At 54.0% G+C, this 17889-nt stretch overlaps 1 protein-coding gene across 11 annotated transcripts in view; it reads right to left on the bottom strand.

Moving 5' to 3' along the window:
- Positions 1-2545: 2545 nt before the first annotated feature.
- BC034090 (cDNA sequence BC034090) overlaps positions 2546-17889 on the bottom strand; it is a 33169-nt gene continuing 17825 nt past the window's right edge. For 6 of the 11 annotated variants that reach the window (NM_001370865.1, XM_148974.12, XM_030252447.1 and 3 more), the window contains 6 exons: positions 14986-16523; positions 13350-13506; positions 11410-11662; positions 8335-8462; positions 7457-7641; positions 2546-3788 (listed from right to left, as the gene is read on the bottom strand). In NM_001370865.1, coding sequence (NP_001357794.1) covers positions 3595-3788; positions 7457-7641; positions 8335-8462; positions 11410-11662; positions 13350-13506; positions 14986-16523 — 2455 coding nt within the window. In that variant the 3' untranslated portion in view covers positions 2546-3594. Of the gene's footprint in view, positions 3789-6901; positions 7642-8334; positions 8463-11409; positions 11663-13349; positions 13507-13587; positions 13706-14985; positions 16524-17889 lie in introns of those variants that run through there. The other 5 variants (XM_006530031.4, XR_387502.4, XR_003954294.1 and 2 more) reach the window with 5 other exon arrangements.

Below are 17889 nucleotides of genomic sequence, written 5' to 3' on the forward strand. Positions count from 1 at the left end.
TCCTTCTAGCCCATGCCATGCCAATTTGCCTTATCTCTCAGCTAAAGCTGACTCCATTCAGGAGGTGTGGGCATCCCAAAGCACAGAGCAGGCCTCCCCTCTGTGCCTGGCCCCTGCCCAGAGCCCCAAGGGCAGCCCCACACTGTGATAGGGGCCTGAGCCCAGACTGCAGAAGGACAAGACAAAGACAGGCCTGGCAGGTGCCCGGGCATCCACAGAACAGTCCCGGATGCCCTCCAGGACTGGCAGGGCAGCTGTTGAGCCCTGGCTCGGTGGGCACAGTATCTGAGCCAGTCCCAGCAGCTCCCTTCCTGGGCCCAGCCCAGCGACCTGGCCAAACTCACAGCCTTTGAGAGCTGGGCAGAGCTTGCCAAGGAAGGCTGCCATTTCTGAGCAGGTGTTCTGGCTGCCCTGGAAAGAGACTTCACAGTGCAGAGTGGGAAGGGATCCGGGGACGGCAGGAGCCTGTGAATAGCTCCAGAATATGCCTGGGGAGAGAAGAAATGGCTTGGGCAGGTGCACCAGGACAGGCCAGTTGTTGCCAGGTAAGTGAAGGATAATTGCACTGAGGAAAAGTCACAGTCTAAAGGCCTCCGACTGCACGACTGTGTGAGGGCTAAAGGGAGAGGGAACAGCGCCAGCGCAGTGTCATGGTTTGCTCCCAGGACAGACACTTCTCTAATCCTTGCAAAGGTTGCCAGGCAGTGGGTAGGTGGAAGAGACTCAGCAAGGGCCACAGATAAACAGGAAGAATGAAGTTCCCATTCATTTCACAAAGCTGTGCTTAGGAGTGCCTTTTCCGTCCTCACCACCAGCCCTCCAGCTCTGCACCAGGCTGCACCATGCCAGACACTGCCACACTGACCAGGTGGCGTGGGATTCTTGCCCCTCCTTGTTCTGTTTGTTAATGGAGTCTTCCTCATTTCCCCCACCTCTCCAGCCTGCACCAGATCTGGCTTAGGACAATTAACTAAGTTCTAGAAGGTTCTGAAGGTGCAGTTTCTGGGGAACCACACCAATAGCTCTATAGGTAAAGCAAATGACAGAACAGACAAGATGCTGGAGAGAGCAAAGCACTCTCCCTATCCCCCAACACAAACACGCACACACACACTCACACACACACACACACTCACTCACTCACACACATGCCAGGGACCACAGCATTGCTTACCCCAGGGGAAAGCAGAGGCCACGGGGTGCCTCAGATCTCAGGTCAGAGGCAGGAAAGCCTGTATGCCCTGTACATTCTCACATCTGGGTTCTGTCCTTTTCTGCCCTGGGGGAGGGGAAATGGAGGAAGGCTAGAGAAGACGGGTGGACCTCACTCGGGGCAGACAGAGCTGGGAACTTGATACCAGCACCGCCATCGAGCTGGGTTTCCCACCTCTGAAAGGCCAAGAAGCAGGACACTCCTGGTAGGCCCCGTTTAAAGACTGGGGTACACCAGGGCCTGGCCAGCAGAAGCTCCTGCCACCCCAGCCCCCTGGCCTCTCCCAGCCCCTTCACTGCATTTCTCCAGAAGACAAGTGACCTTGCTATAACAGAAAGCAGAGGTGACTTTTGCTACTGACATTTTCCCCAGAGGTGAAATTTCTTTAGTGGCAGCTCCAGGCTAGGGAATATCCAGCAGGACAGTGGTTCTCAACTTTCTAACACTGCGACCCGTTAATACAGTTCCTCACGCAGTGGTGACCCCAACCATGAAATTATTTTCATTGCTACTTCAGCACTGTAATGTTCCTACCTTTATGAATTGAATGGAAATATCTTTGGAGACAGGTTTGCCAAAGGGGTCGCAACCCTCGGGTTGAGAACCACTGCTGTATGGGGTTGCCAGGGCTTCCCCTTGATTGTAGCGTTTGCAGGGAAGGGATGGGGGCAGATTCATCTCTCGAGTGCTCCAGTGCCCTCTTTATGTGCTGAGGTTTCATGCACATGATAGGCTGGCTACTCTTATCCACCTGCTAGAAGCCCCTTCTTTTTGCTTTTTCTCCAGCCTGGGGTAGTCCTAGCCATCCAGTCCTGCACTCTTGGGGCTCTGAGACAGTCCCCCACTTCCCTTCCTCTCCCCAGCCTCTGGGGCAGGAGCCGTAGAGTTGTAGCTGACTTCTGCTGCAAATGTCCCCATCTCCTTCCCAAGACAGGCTAGTTTCCTCTCTCACCTCGCCACAGACAATACTCCCTCAGTGTCTTCCTTGTCCGATAAAAACTGCCTATGACACTCATGTCAGCCCAATCCAGATGAGACCACAGCTGGCACTGTGACAAGATCCACACCGGCAGTGAGCCACACACTCTAGCCCACCGTGCACCTAGCCCAAGGTTCTTAGCTTTGTTCTCTCAGATCTCAGCCTTGCCAGGGCTCCTCTCCTGACTCAAGGTCTGCAGAGCCTTCTGCATCTACCCTGGCCATGACCCTACCCCTGCAGGCCTCCACATGTCCCCTCTGAATGCCCCCTGGCCATACCTGTACCCTTCTGCCCCTGCCTTGCCCCAAGCCTCTTAGGGCTGGTAGAGACAAAGTGAAGACAGAATCCAGCAATTCCAGTGAAAGCAGCTTTGGCTTTTTAATAATTTAAGACTGACGCCTGTCCAGGCATCTAGCGTCCCCAGCCCTTGAGCAGGATCTAAGCTGAGCAGGCTGCGCTATGCCTAGGTGGGATGGCCACCTCCAGCTCGCAGCCTCCCTGCCTGCTGCCCACCCACAGCTGCCACCAGGGAGGTCTGGATAGGAACCCTGCAGCTGGGGGAGAGCCAGACACCAGCTGCAGCCCTGGCTCCAAGCTGGACAAGAGAACAAAGACAAAGGCCCGCCCAGGCCAGGCTGCAACAACCTCTGTCTAGCAGGGGTGGAGGCAAAGGGCTGGCTGGGCCGGCCCCCCACATCCTTAGTACCATGGCCACACTTGCTGCAAATGGCAATAGTTTCATTTTTCAACTTTGTGTTGGTCATAAAAATCTCTAGTAATTCTTAATATTCTGGCTCCCAGAATCTCTCAGAAGTTTGCATACCCAGAAGGGGCACAGAACTCCTGTCAGGCCATATTTCACAGAACACACAGTTAGGAATATGTGCTCCTGGCTGTCAGGCTGTGCCAAGACACTGAGCCCTTTCTGGATCAGAAGCAAAGTGTCACATGGAAACCAGGAAAGCCACGGCTGAAAGAGATGGGGCACAAAGCCAGGGTGGCCACGCTGTCTCTGGTTTGCTGGGGGCTGGGGAGCCTTCTCAGTGAGTGTGGCCAGAAGCTGAGGCCAGCTCTCAGGGACCAACCCAAGGATTAGTCAGTGGCAGTTCTCTCCCTCCAACAAAGGAACGTGACCACTTCTGTGAAGGAGGAGACCAGGATTCTCTGTCTCTAGACCTGTATAAATTAGTGATCTTAACTGAACGTACACACGGGTACTCGGCCTCTTCCTGCAGGGGGCCGATCAGAACAGCTTCTGCCACTGCCCAGACAGATGCCTGATCTGTGAACTGCATTTTCCGTTCACATGTTATCTCTGGGTGGCATGTTTCTAGCCCCTCCTGCTGCGTGTGTGGGTCAGGGGTCCTGTAGGAGTGTCAGCAAGAGCAGCGGTACTTCTGGGTCACTGGGGGACCGGCCTTTGTCTCAGGACACGAATGGACAAGCTCTCCGCATGAGCCAGTAGCTCTTTGATGTGAGCCAAGCCCAGTCCAGCAACCTTGGCCCCGCCCACCTCCAGAATCTCATCCCCGACCCTGAGCAGCCCCGAGTACAGCTTCGCGGTGTCCAGGTCAGCCATGGCCTGCACATAGAGCCCTGCAAAGGAAGGAAGAGGGGATGAGATGTCATGCAGGACACAGTGACACACCCCTCACAACTGACGTCAGGTGTCGCTCCCTACCTTCTGCCCCGTGCTTAACCTCATTTCTCTGTGGCCTCTTTCAAAATAGCAAAACCCCTGCAACTGATGCCTGGAGACATTCCATTATCTGCCTTCAGTTTAGCACGCATGAACTAATCTTACCCTCTTCTGACATCAGCTCTTAGGTGCACTGTGTTGCTCAGGATTCATAAATAGATGGAGTCCGTAGCTCAAGTCACCCAGGCTCAACCCAAAGGCCAAGGCAGAGGACCCGTCACTAGAGTAATACAAGTGGCTGGGACCAAATCTCCTTCGTAGTACTCTGCAGGATTATTGCTGGCCTCAGGGTCATTCACACAGTTCCTCACTTGGGATTTGGTGGCATGTGGCCAAAGTCCAGGGGAAATAGATGCCCACGTCTACAGCTTACTTGCCTGTTTCTTGCACCCTTCCCTCTACCACTCGAAGAGGCTCAGCCTGGCCAGCGTGATCATTCCTTGGGTTGTAAAATGATCGAGCCCTTCAGGGACTTGTGGCTGGCTCCCAAGAAAGCCATGTTGTAGGAGAGCTATGGGGCCTTGGTTTGACAGGGCAGGTCTCTAGCCACAGCTGCCGCAGCCCAGTCCACCTGAGAGCTGGGCATCTTTCGGGTTCTCTGTCAGCTGCCCTGCCCTGACAGCAGACATGGGTAGGTTCCTCTGGGGAAAGCTGGAGCCTGCTGCTATCCTCTGCTGTGTGAACATTGCCAGCCTGCTGAAGGACAGAGGGGGACAGCCTCGGCAGATGACTTTCCTGCAGCCGACAACACAGTGGGACCTGGTGACAGGTGAGCAGTCCTGACCCCTTCACCAGCTGGCTGAGAAACACGTGGTAACTGCCCACATGATACCTTCTCCAAGGCCTTTCCCTAGTCAAGGTGCTTAGCACAGGTAGGGTGTCTGTTCTGGTGCCTCCATCTGTGGCTTGGCGCATCATGGACTGCGGGAGGTGGTACCTTGGCCTATGGATCCAGAAGATCCCCCTTCATTGTAGCCCCTGGGTCCCAGAGAATCCAGGCTCTGAATATGGACTCTCCAAGCCCTTTCCTAAAGGTTTGTGGCCATTTGGCCGATCTGAGCTCCGTACACACTTCCTCTCCTGTTTGAAGTGTGGCTGTCCCTTTTGGTGCTTCTTGGCCAAGATGAGCCTTTCCAGTGAGGCCCTGTCTCTAAATAACCAAGCTCATAGTTCTTTGGCAGAAGGCTTTCCCAGAGGGATCCTGCCCTGTCCTTCATCTCCTTTCTCGGATGCTTGAACAGCTTACCTGCTGGGACTACAGGCTGGTGGCATGGAGAGAGAGGGGGAACCACCCCTACCTCCCGATGTGAACCCACAGGAGTGTTTGGTATGCAGCAGGAGAGGCAGGTGGAAAGGAATGACAGAACCCAAAAGAATGTAGCCAAGTCAGACCAGACACTGACGTCACTCCAGCCATTTTGGGGAGACTTGGGTAGGCTTCCCAGCTGAAATCGTGACTGTGAGGCAACTCTGGTATTTGTGGTCTGCTGGAGACAGCCTTTGCTAAGGATGCTAGATGCCTATGTTGTAGCTAGTTAGAAGCAGAAGGCAGGGCCTGCTGTTTTTGTGGGGGTGGTGTCAGATGAGATTCATGCTGGCATCCTGACTGACGCTCAGCAAGGAGCCAGAGCAGCCCCAGACCATGGCTCCTCTCCTCTGAGGCTCAGCAGAACTGGCCCTAAGCAGCCTGTGGTAGAGCACCAACAGCCACCACACTGCCTAGTGTGAGACCCCTATGTGACATCTGGTGGCCAAAAACAGCAGCAAGAGTGGGGCTCTACCCAGACAGCCTGGACGGCACTCAGTCTGGCTTCCCAAATGTCAGCTCCCTGTGTGTGCGCTGACATCTGACTCACCCTAGGTCCAGACTGGGGGAGGCCCACGCTGATCCCGATCACACATGTTTTCTACCCCCCTGGCCCCGTCCATTCTCTGCTTCCCCCACCCCCCTTACCCCGACAGGAAGTTCAGATCACACTAGCTGCAGTTCAGCAGATTATAGCCCCTGCTCACCATCTCCAAGGCCACTCTCCCGCCACCTGCTATTTGATCTGTCTCCTGGAGTCTGGACATCACTGTAGTTCCCTTCACTGGCCCACTGTGTATCTCAACACAGCTAGGTATCAGCCTTCTGTTCTAAAATCTCTTCCAGCAGATGGTTCCTATGCCACTCGGTGAGAAAACTCCAGGTCCCATAGGTCAGGGCAGCATGCAGCCTCTCTGAGCTCAGCTCTCAGCCTGACCTTGTTTCCCTAACAGCAAGACCCATGGCCCTTTAGGGCCTTCACAGTTGGTAGCCCCTCTACCTGACTCATCTCCTGTTTGTCCTGTCTCCACTGGAGTGTCATCTCAAGCCTGTCTACCCAGTACCGGCCATGCCTGTTTTTTTTATATTTGCTTCTTGGTGCATTTCACTATGCCATGTTCATAATATAAAACATATGAAGTAAATGTGTAGATCTGGCCTAGCACCCTTGCTGGAGCGCACGCTCCTGAGGCCTGAGGTCTGCAGTCTGCGTGCTTCATGCTGTGCTGTAACCCCGGTATCCAAGATACTTATTAGCAGGCACCTGACACACATTAACTCACAGATGCCGAGTGATTCACAGGACAGGAGCTAGCACACACGCTGGACCTGGCACCCAGGAAGAGCTTCTGGAGGGACGAGGAGAGCTTTTCTCCATTGCTCAACCAAAGCCCCAAAGGAACTTGACCCCAGGGGCTTTCTGAGGATCCTGAGAGCATACCTGAGTCTCGACGGCCACTGCCATGGGCCACGTGGAATCCAAAGGTGCCCTGCAGCACAGCGTGTGCTGCAGACACGGCAGCAGGAGGGCTTTCCCAGTTAAACAGCCCTGGCCTAGCACACTGGAGAGCGGACTACTTCTCCCCAGGGCCCAGCAGCACAGACTGCTGAGCTTGCCTTTCCAAGTCATCCCCTCCCTCCTCTGCCCACTCTCCCTCCGCTGAGCAGAGCCTGGGGACAGCTTCCAAGGGTTCATGTACTCACACATTCTAGACCATGGGCTTTGGCCTGGGCAAGTCAGGTTGCCACACAGGACTCCTGGATGTAGAGGGACCAAGAACTGGTCAGAATTCAGTGACGGTGGTATTGAATTAGGATACAGTAGGCAACCCCGCCAGACACCTGGAGCCAACATCGATCTGAACAAAGCCTCCAGGAGCTGGGGAGGGAGGGCTGTGGACAGGACTGCAGACAGGCAGGCCCACTCCACAAGCCCAGACACACCAGCAGCTGGAGGATGGGGCGGTTGAAATACATCAACCACATCAAAGGAATAGCTGAGACCCGGCAAGCACAGACAGTTTCCCTCTGCCCCTCTGGAAGAGCCCTGCTGGCTGGGATTTCTAGATGTCACAGGACAACAGGGGGGCAGTGGAGTCAAATCGGCCAGCTCTACCCCCTCAGCATGAGGGCTCCTGGGACCTGGCACCTAGGAAGAGCTTCCGAGGAATGAGGAGAGCTTTTCTCCATTGCTCAACCAAAGCCCCAAAGGAACTTGGCCACACCCCAGGGGCTTTACTGAGGATCCCGAGAGCATACCTGAGTCTCGCCGGCCACTGCCATGGGCTACATGGAATCCAAAGGTGCCCTTTGGGGGTCGCTGCAGCTGCAGCTGGCTCGTGCCATCTGGGAACACCTCCACCACGCGGCCCACAGTACGAGCCAGGCTAGGGGCACCCACATCTTCCACACTGAGGGCACGATGGGGAAAGGCCTTGGCTGGCCTACAAGGAGACCAAAGACAGTAACGGTAGGGTTAGGTATCACAGCCAGTTTTTTCTGGGCCCTAAGGTGACCTGAATCTGATGTAGGAACCTTTCTGACAGGAGGGGCTGGTTTCTCTGACCTCAGCCAGCAAAATGAGCTCCCTAGGGTGGAGACTGGCAGTGTCCACGTCTACTGGCGGTTGGTTTCTCAGGCCAGAGAGCCTTGAAGCAAGGACGGTGGTCTCTAACGTGTTTAGAAAGAGACCTCTGAGCACCCGAGGAAAGCTATAATTTTATCTAATGTTTTCAGGAGCCCTTCCCCCTCAAAGTCCTTCCATGAAACCCTGAGTAAAAATGGATGACCAAGGGGGCCTGGGCCAGGAACCAAGGGTCTCTCTGGGGGTTCTCATCTGGGTGTTTAGAAAGATCTTTAGCTGTGTTACTGATCCCAGGATGTCAGCAGACAGCCAAGGGAGAGAGGCTTCAAGCCTGCCAGCGCCACCTTCCAGCAAACCCGTGCCTCACAGTGCTCAGCGCACATGGCAAGGGCACAAAGGTGTCATTCTGAGATGTCTGTGTCACTCCGTTTCTCCACATTGGAGATTTGTGGACGGCAACACTCAGCTACTCTGCTCCACTTCCTCTTAACGAGACAAATGGGCTGTGGTGCCACTCTGAGTTTATCATTTGGGTCACTTGTGCCATGCTTACCTGCTGGGTCCACTGCTGTCCCCTGACCCCTCTACCAGGTAGAGGCTGGACCGGTCTCCCTTGCCACCTAGCAGAGAATGGAGGTTCTGGAAGGAAGTTGCTCTCCGATGCTGATGGGAGGATGACACCTAGTGGGGAAGGCCCAGTATTACAGGTGAGAAAACCAGCCTGGGAAGGGGTCCCCACAGAGGATTTGCTGGGAACCATAAACCTGAGGTTTATGAAAACAATTGTGTGCCGGGGCCTAGCAAACACAGAAGTGGATGCTCACAGTCAGCTAATGGATGGATCACAGGGCTCCCAATGGAGGAACTAGAGAAAGTAGCCAAGGAGCTAAAGGGATCTGCAACCCTATAGGTGGAACAACAATATGAACTAACCAGTACCCCGGAGCTCTTGACTCTAGCTGCATATGTATCAAAAGATGGCCTAGTCGGCCATCACTGGAAAGAGAGGCCCATTGGACACGCAAACTTTATATGCCCCAGTACAGGGGAACGCCAGGGCCAAAAAGGGGGAGTGGGTGGGTAGGGGAGTGGGGGTGGGTGGGTATGGGGGACTTTTGGTATAGCATTGGAAATGTAAATGAGCTAAATACCTAATAAAAAATGGAAAAAAAAAAAGAAAACAATTGTGTGGCGCAAGCTTTGGTCAGGACCCCCGGGTGCCCAGCAGGAGTCAGCGGAGCCTGCTTCAAAAGATGGGACTGCACAAGTGTTCAAAGCATTTAGCATTATTCGCGTGCCTATCTCACTTTGAAAATCTCCCCAGCACTCAGAAGCCAAGGCAGAAGGGTCAGGAGGACCAGCCAAAGTCACATAGGAGATCCTGTCCAAAGGGGAGGGGCTGGGGGTGTGGCTCTCTGGTGGCATACTAAGACACACCTTAGAGCAGGACGGGTCCAGCTAGGAGTGGGGGTGAGCCAGGTAACGTGACAGCTCCAGGAGCTTTTAACTGGGAGCAGAGAGGCTTTGCCCAAGAAGGCAGGCTGACAGAGGCAGGCTGGTCCTTGAGTGAGGCTGGAAGCAAGAGCTCACCAGCTGGAAGAAAAAAAAGGACCAGGTGCCCAGGCAAAAGAAAGACAGCATGAGAAATGATATGTGGACACGGGAGAAGACAGGGACACAGGAAAAGAGAGGGACATGGGGGAAGGTGTGGTATGTGCTAGTCAGGGGTAGAGGCTCAGGCATTTGTGCTCCTGAGAGACAATGTTTTTCTTTTAGTTTGTTTTTCCCCCAGTTTTTGCAAGTTTCTGTACCATCCTTCCTGTATGTCATAGCCTTTTTGAACCAGGCTGCTCTCTACCTTCAGCCCCTCAGCTTAAACTACAGCAAGACCTCTGAGACACAAGAGACATTGTCATTTCCCTTGGGTGACTTATGGAGACGTTCCAGTGGTGAGAAGTGCAAAGGCCACAGCTCCCAGCTCCACACCTGAGAAGTCTATCTGGAGAGCTTCCAGGGACAGGAGGCGATGCATGCTGTCTTCATTCCCAGCTCACCCTCTCCTTCTCCTCCACCCAGCACACACTGCACAAGGGCCTCCACTCCTAGACCCTGTCCTGAGTGAAACCAGTCCGTGGACTGCCATTCACCCTGCGTTCTCTCCCCTCCTCGGCCCTGGAAATAAAAAGGTCCAGTGCCTTAGACCAGCACTTCCCACCCTGGGGGTCGAGGCCCTCTGGGGGTTGAACAACCTTTTCACAGGGGTCACATATCAGATCCTGCACATTTTTACATTGACATTTACATTATGATTCATAACAGTAGCAAAATTTGTTACAAAGTAGCAACAAAAATTATTTTATGGTTGGGAGTGACCACAACATGAGGAACTGTATTCAAGTGTCACAGCATTAGGAAGGGCCCTGCTTTAGGCTATGGTTTCCTTCCTAACTCTGCACAGGGGAGGGTGCAGAGAACAGAATAGCTCTGCGCTCCCAGCACACAGCACAGAGCAGGATTTCCGGAGGTCTGGTAGAGGTGAGTGTGCGGAGGTGATTTGCTAAGCCTGGCACTCGGAGAGGGAGATGCTTAGCTGGTGCCCTGTATTCACTGAATGTGAACTGGGTACACTAGCTACTGAGACAGTATTGGGGGTGTAGACATCATATTCCAGTGAGGGGAGAGAGACATGGAGGGGTGAAACTCTGTGAGAAGGCAAACAGCAGAAGCCACGCAGCCTAAGGACTGTGGTGACTTCTAAAGGAGGAAAGAACAGGCGTCAGCAGGTAGAGACAGCAGAGGCAGTCAGGTGCAGATTCAGTCAGACTGCGTGATCTGACTGTAGAAGTGTCTGTCTATTCAGCAGAGGCCAAGAGTGTTCTGGGAAAGTGGGGAGATGTAAAAGCCACAGACAGCAGATCTGGAAGCAGTCCTGGCAAGGTGCCATTGGTATGGCCAGGTCTGTCCAGCCTCAGAAAAAACACCTTGGAGGCCACGTGGAGAAAGACCAGAACAAAGAGGCCAGTCAAGGCTTGCCGTGACATTACAGATGGGGATTGTTTAGGGGTTGGAGAGATGTCTAGGCGGCTAAGAGCACTGGCCGCTCTTCCAGAGAACCCAGGTTCGATATCCAGTACCCGCATAATAGCTCATAACTGCTTATAACAACCCCAGTCCGAGGGGGATCCAATGCGCTCTTCTGGCTTCTGCGAGTACCAGGCATGCACAAAGACATATATATGAAGGCAAAACACACAGAGAAAATACTTCTTTTTAGAAAGAAAGGAAGGGAGGGAGGGAGGAAAGAAGGAAGGAAACAAAGAGACAAAGAAAAGAAAGCTCATTTGGACTAAGGAGTCACTGTGGCCAAGGAGTAGGTTAAAGAATGCAGGGCACGAACTCTCCAGCACACAGGCAACAGGGAGAGAGAGAGAGAGAGGACAGTAGGTGGTGGGTGAAGAAACAGGATTAAGGGTCACTCACACACAGTAAGCACAAGTACTGTGAGACAGTCGTGAGGATGCTAGCGGCTCGCCACTGCTGTGACTTGGACTTGCCTCCCCTTCCACTCTCATCCCATTAGACCACACCACTGGAACCACACCCTATAGCCAGGGCCCTGGGGACTCACCAGATGCAGGGTCTGTAACGATGGGGCTCTTTTCACTTTGGGGGTGCTGGTCTGTGGAGCCAGGGCTGAGGGCTGCAGTTGTTCCACACTGTAGCTTCGGGATGGGCCAAGTCTGGGCTGGGGTGTGTGGCCCAGGGCTGAGAAAAGCTTTTTGAGCCCCAGGGCAGAGGTAATGCTACTCCTCCTTTTCTTGTTCCCATCAGAATGGGTGCTTGAGGGTGACCTGTGCCCTGCACTGGCCTCAAGTGATGCTCTGAAACGCAAAGGGGAGGGCATGAGCTGGATGTATCCTGCATCGTAGGGCTCCACAGACCCCAGTGGACCAGGGCCCATGTCCTCAAGGAGGTTCTAAGAATCAGGCTGTAGCAAGGAGAGCCACGCAGACTCTGCCAGGTACCCCGTGAAAGTAGAAGCCATCCACTCCGCTCCCGCGGGATGTCTCACAAGCCTCCTATCTGTCCGCCCTCAGCTAAGGGAATAGAGAAACTTATCAACAACAGGCCACAAGAAGAAGAGAAGCCAAACAGTGATGTGTGGGGTGAAGCAGGGTGGGACTAGGCACTTATTTTAAATAGTTTCCAGGGAAGAGCTCTTTGGCAGAAAACAATCTTTATACCAAGGGCCAATGACAGGAAGGAGTCAGGCCCTTAAGCCTGAAGTGAGAACTGTTAGAGCACAGAACAGCTGGGACCTCTGTCTGAGCAGAAACAAATGTGATGAGTTCAATGACAGCAGCCAGGTAGGGAGAGAAGCAGGAAGGGGTGTGCGGTGAAGCCAGGCAGGCAGGGAAGTCCCACCACGCCAAGCACTGTCAGCCCCGGGAAGAGGAGAGGAGAGGCTACTGTGGGGCTTTAAGTAGGACAATGATACCATTTAATTGGGTTCTAAAAAAATATTCCCTTGTGCAGCTAAGAAGCGAGACAGCTTAGACCAGATGGTAGAGAGAGGGGCTGGGGGCTGGCGAGGGCTGCCGGTGGGTAAGGGAGGGAAAGCAGGAGGAGGCAGATCGAGGTCTAAGCTGTGGGGACAGCACCACAGCTGCTGGGAAGGGGGTGTGGGGAAAGCAACCGTGGTGTTTTTATTGAGGGAACAGCTAGATACTTGAGAGAGATGTCCAGGAGGAACTGGCCAGACAGTCCTCACATTGTGGCAACCGTCCAGACCTGTCTGGGCCGTCAGGAGGCCGAGTGCTGTGTGCAGTCACAGGATACAGTCTGGAGCTGGGAAAGCCCTTACAAGTACCAGGTTTGCCTAGGCTTTGAACTTGGTCCAAGGAGGTTCCAGCAAGGTCTCAGGTGGCTAGGCCTCAGCTGGTGCAAGGAAGGGGATCAGTTTGCATCCTGGGAGCACCTTGAGGGCTGTGGCCCTCAGCTGTATCATTAGTAGCTGGGGCTCAAGGGTGGGGATATTACTCCGTGCCTCAATGAAGTCCGTCAGATAAAGAGAATTAGCAAAGGTGGGGCTGGAGTAGGTCAAGTGCATAGAAGTGGCATAGAAGCCTGAGGACCTGAGTTCAGATCCCCAGTGCCCACTTACAAGCCAGGCCACGCAGAGCAGCACGTCTGTAACCCCAGTTCCAGGAGGCAGAGACAATGTGGGTTGGGGGTTCAAACACACGGTGTGAGGCAACTAAGTAAGATTCCCCCAATGTTAACATCTGGCCTGTATATATACTTAGATACGTACAGCCATGTGTCCCCAGACACACGTGTACCCGGTTTTCCCTATGAGCACACATGTACAACACACACACACACACACACACACACACACACACACACACACACACACACACAGAATTAGGGAGGGTGGTTTAGGGCACCAGGATGTGGTCTAGGGCCTTCTGGGTCTGGAAGAGGAAGTTAAGAGACACTATGCTCCAGGTGGTATGTCCCCATCCAGCATGCCTTATGTCGTCAGGGCTTGCTCCTGCCACTCACCCAGTGGGCACATGGCCCCCAGAGCTGGATCCTGTCCTCTGTGAACCTCCTCCCCACTCCTGGCTGCGCTCAGGCTCCTCTGAGGTAAGGGCGAGGGTGATGGCTGTAGAGTTGACAGTGGCGATATCCACTGACTGGAGAGAGTCCTGGAGTGTTCCTGCAACAGCCACAGAGCCGCCCCTGCTACATGACTGTCCCCACAGGTCACACGGGGGAAAGGCCCATTTCCCAGCCTGACCTGAGGAGCAGGAGATGCCGGGGAGAGGTGGGAGCCGTAGGAGCAGAAGCAGTAGAAGCCCAGGAAGCAGTCAGTGAAGGAGGCGGGGCTCATCCTTGAGCATCTGCTAAACTGGAAACTTTGAGGATAAGAGTGGGGGTGCTATGGAGGACTGTGGACTACTGTTACCCCATCACCCAGCTGGGCACCTAATAAGTATTTGTTAAGTGTTAGTTACTTGTGGTAGGTCATGCCCATTCCGTGTCAAGGGACACAGTCGAGAACTGGGGAAACAATCTAAAATTGCCACAGCTTTTACTATAGCTTCCATCTTGGGTCCATTGTATGCACTTGGTGATATGAAGGGTGACTGAACCCTTCATAGACTTGCCCTGTGGTTCCCACGAGACAGGCTGTATCTTAACCCTCCCCGTCTAGATAAGAAAACATGAGGATAGAGAGAGGAAGCGGTTACCCAGGGGCCCTGTCACTAATAAGAGAATCCTCACTAAGTTCTCAAGGAAGTGCAGACTCAGGGTTCCCAGAAAGGTCACTGCATCTCAGAAGGTCTGCAGGACGTGGCTAGGTTCACACCAGCCTGGAGCCCACACAGGAGAGGGAGGCACAGCTGAGCTCGGTGTGGAGGGCGGGAGATGGGTGGAGGCAGAACAACTAGGGGGGAGAGGCTTTGCCTCAGCAACTTCACTGCTGTCCGCTGGGATCACAGCAGTGCGGATCAGAGCGGGCACAGAATCTGCCCACGGCGAGACTCCTCCTCCCTAGGGCAAGGAGCTTTGGCAGCCTTGCCCATTAGAATCTACTAGCAGGTCGGACAACCAGGGCCACGGAGGGATCAGAGCGGCAGCTTGCTGTAGTGCTCCCCCTGCTGGTCACTGCACCCCACAGACACGTGTGACCACAGAGAACCTTAAGGGCAGGGAGCCTGCTTGAGTAATTTCCCACAGTGCGCAGGACAGGTCTGAGCTTGTACAGGGTGCATGACCAACAGTGAACAAGGCAGTGCAAAGCACAGAAGAGAGAAGGTGGAAGAGGCAGGTGACTGTCGGTAGTCACTCTTCTAAACAACAGTAGATTACTCATAGTTTACAAGAGTCAAATGCCCACAAAGCCTGGCCCCAGCAGCTGTGGACTGAAGCTTCCCCTACACACCCCAGAGTTCCCATCTGGCTCCATCCCCACCGAGGTCCAAGCCCCTGCTCCCCATCCCCCAAGCACAGAACACTGGCTAACTTGCTCCATGCTCTTGCTAAGTCCTGCACCCAGCTGGTGCTCCCCTACATCCTGCAGGCCTGCTGCTGCTCTGAGGGATCCACAAGGTGCTGGGGGCTGGGGGGAGGGGGAGTTATGGGCCTTATCCTAAGGTGATTAGGATGGAGAGCAAATGACAGCAGTCCTTACCATCTCCATTGCTCTCCAGAGGCAGCACAGGCTCCTGACAGCACTGGTCCTTTTCAGATCTATTCCTGTGGACAGCCACTCCTGAGGGCCCCTGCAGCCCTAGAGGGATGCTGCTGCTGGAGTTGTTGTTGAACAGGTCCAGCAGTGGATGCTTGACTTGGGGGCTACAGGGTTGGGGTTGGGGTCGCGTGAGAACCACAGTTCTTGGAGGGGACACAGGCAGGGGGCTATCCATATGCTCTGCCTGGTGTTCCTGCCAGTGATGCCCCTTCTGGACTGACTTCCTCGGAGGCATAGGGCAGAGGGATTTCCTCAAAGAAGGAGGGGTTGGCACTTCCTCGGGGAGGGTCAATGTTGACTGTGAGGCTGGGAGGGGTGCAGAGGGCTCTTCATGGCTCCGTTGGAGGGGAGAAGTGCAGAGAGTTTTCAGAGACTCATGGCTTTCAGGAACTTGGTCTGGTGGTTGGCCTGATCCTGAGGACCCACGTGTCTTGGAAAACGGCACAGCATAAGCTGTCCTGCATGGAGATCTGCAGTCCTCGGGGTGGGCACAGTGACTTCCTGACCGAGGTCCAAGCTGCCCCTGGGACCAAGGTCTCTTAGGTTCCAAGGCAGGTTTAGGCACAGCATCTTCCTCTGGAAACAGAGTCCCCTGAGGTATGTGTCCACTGGCTTCTCTCCCCTCCCCTCCTACAACCCCATCATCAAGCTGGGGCAGGTGAGACCAGGCCTGAAGGCCGCAGGGCAGCTCCGCCTCAGCCTTTCTGGACCACCTGGGACCTCCCTGGGGCCTAGACCCATGCCACCGCTGCTGGGGGCTGCTCACTCGGATCTGCTCACCTGCCCTGCTAGACTGAGAGGTCCTGGCATCAGTACCATCTTTCCAGCTGTCTGAACTGTGGGTGCTGTCCAGGGCAGAGTCCTCCTCTTCCTCAGGGTGTGTGGCAACAGTGTCTGTGATGTGTGTTTCCCGGATCCATTCTGTGTGGAGCCCTGGGAATGGGGAGCTCAGACCATGGGAATTACAGGGCCCCAGCAGTACTGCCTCTGCCTCACAGGCAGCCTGGAGACTCCGGAGGACTCTCAGGTCAGAGGCTGCCCTCTCCTCAGCAGGGCAACGCTCCTCCAGACAGCTGCCACAGGCTGGACACTTCCTCTCATTGTCCCAAGGAGGTGGTGGTACAGGGAAGTTACTCTGGTCCAGGCAGCCCACGGCCCTATGAAATGAGCTATTCCCTACAATGCGGTTAATGTAGTTGGTTAGGTCGGGTTTGGAGCGTAGAGGTCCTTGGTCCACAGCATGGAGCACTGTGCTTAACACTTGACGCTGGCGCTGCTGAAGCCGGTCCAGGTACCGGAATTCAGCCTCGTGGGCAGACTCATCTTCAAAACGGACATGAGACAGGGGCATTTCTTGCTTGGGCCACTGCCCATTGCTGGACTCTATGCTGGAGGGGTCATTCAAGTTCCCATTCTGGAGGTTCTCTCTGTAGGCAGAGGTGGTCCTCAATTCCGGGGCTGGGCTTCTCTGGCCATTTCTAGTGAAGAGACAGGAGAAAAGTCACATGCAGGGAGGTGGAGAGGATAACCAGTGTGCCCTGGATGTGCTCTGGCCCAGGCCTCACCACTCTGGGGCACATTCTCCCATGGTGCCTGACGGTACCAACAATCCACAAGGTTACCCCCAGTCAGGCTCCCGGGAAGACACGTGACAAGCCCCAAGCCCTGCAGGATGAGCACATCTCAAAACATCTGAGTACACAGCTGCTCAACAAAACTGATACATCCTTCTTTATTTTTAACTCACTCTCTACTGCTGGGCTCAGCATGAGTTAACAAGAAAAGCTACTAAGCCAGGGACTATGCAGAAGAAAGAAGGCAGACCTTATGTGCACTCTGTGTGTGCATGTGTGTATACATGTGTGTGTATGTGTGCATGTGTATGCACGTGTGTATACGTGTGTGTGTATACGTGTGTGTGTGTGTGTGTGTGTGTGTGTGGGTGTGTGTGTGTGGACAGTGACAGATTGTAGAAACATGTTCAGTCAGTCCTGTGTGAGGAGCTCTACATCTGGAGATTCAACCAGTCACATAATAAAAACATTTGAAAATAAAACTCTGGATCTGTGTGTCCGTACAGAACACATAGGGACTTTATTTTCTTTGTCTTCCCTTAAAAGCAGTGGTTCTCAACCTTCCTAATGCTGCGACCCTTTAGTACAGTTCCTCATGGTGTGGTGACCCCAACCACAAAATTATTTTATTGCTACTTCATAACTGTAATTTAGCTACTATAATGAATTGTAATGTAAATATCTAATATGCAGGATATTTGATATGTGACCCTTGTGAAAAGATCATTCAATCCCAAAAGGGTTGTGGCGCACAGGTTGAGAACCACTCAACAGTACAAAATAGAAGATAGCCCTTAAATACTACAAAGCAGCTACCACTGCAAAGCACTTCTGTGCTTAAAGGCTGTGGGTAATCTAGGGATGCACAGGAGGATGTGGCTAATCGGGGTGTAAAAGCTACACTCTTTTATGTCAAGGGTTCTGGTATCCAAGGGGGCTCCTAGAACCCGCCCCCTGTGACCACTGAGGAGCAGTTTGAAGTGCTGAAAAGCCTCTGAGGGAAGTCTCCATGGGTATTCTGTGGGCCTGGAAGTCTGGGACTTGGAGCATCCCTGACCTGAGGATCCCACACAGGATCCCTCAGGCCTTGCTGGGATGGGCTGCACCTGGGCAGACCCTGGTGCCTCTCCTAACACAACGGCAGAGCTCCTGCCCTAGTCCCTACCTCACACACCAACGCTGCCTTCGGATGCACACTGCTGTGCTTCATATCCTTTTTAGCTTTAGCTCTGGAAAATGCTAGCTGGTGGCCAGATCCTGCTCAGCTGCA

Source organism: Mus musculus, chromosome 1 (genome assembly GCF_000001635.26).
Source record: "Mus musculus strain C57BL/6J chromosome 1, GRCm38.p6 C57BL/6J".
Lineage (NCBI taxonomy): Eukaryota > Metazoa > Chordata > Mammalia > Rodentia > Muridae > Mus > Mus musculus.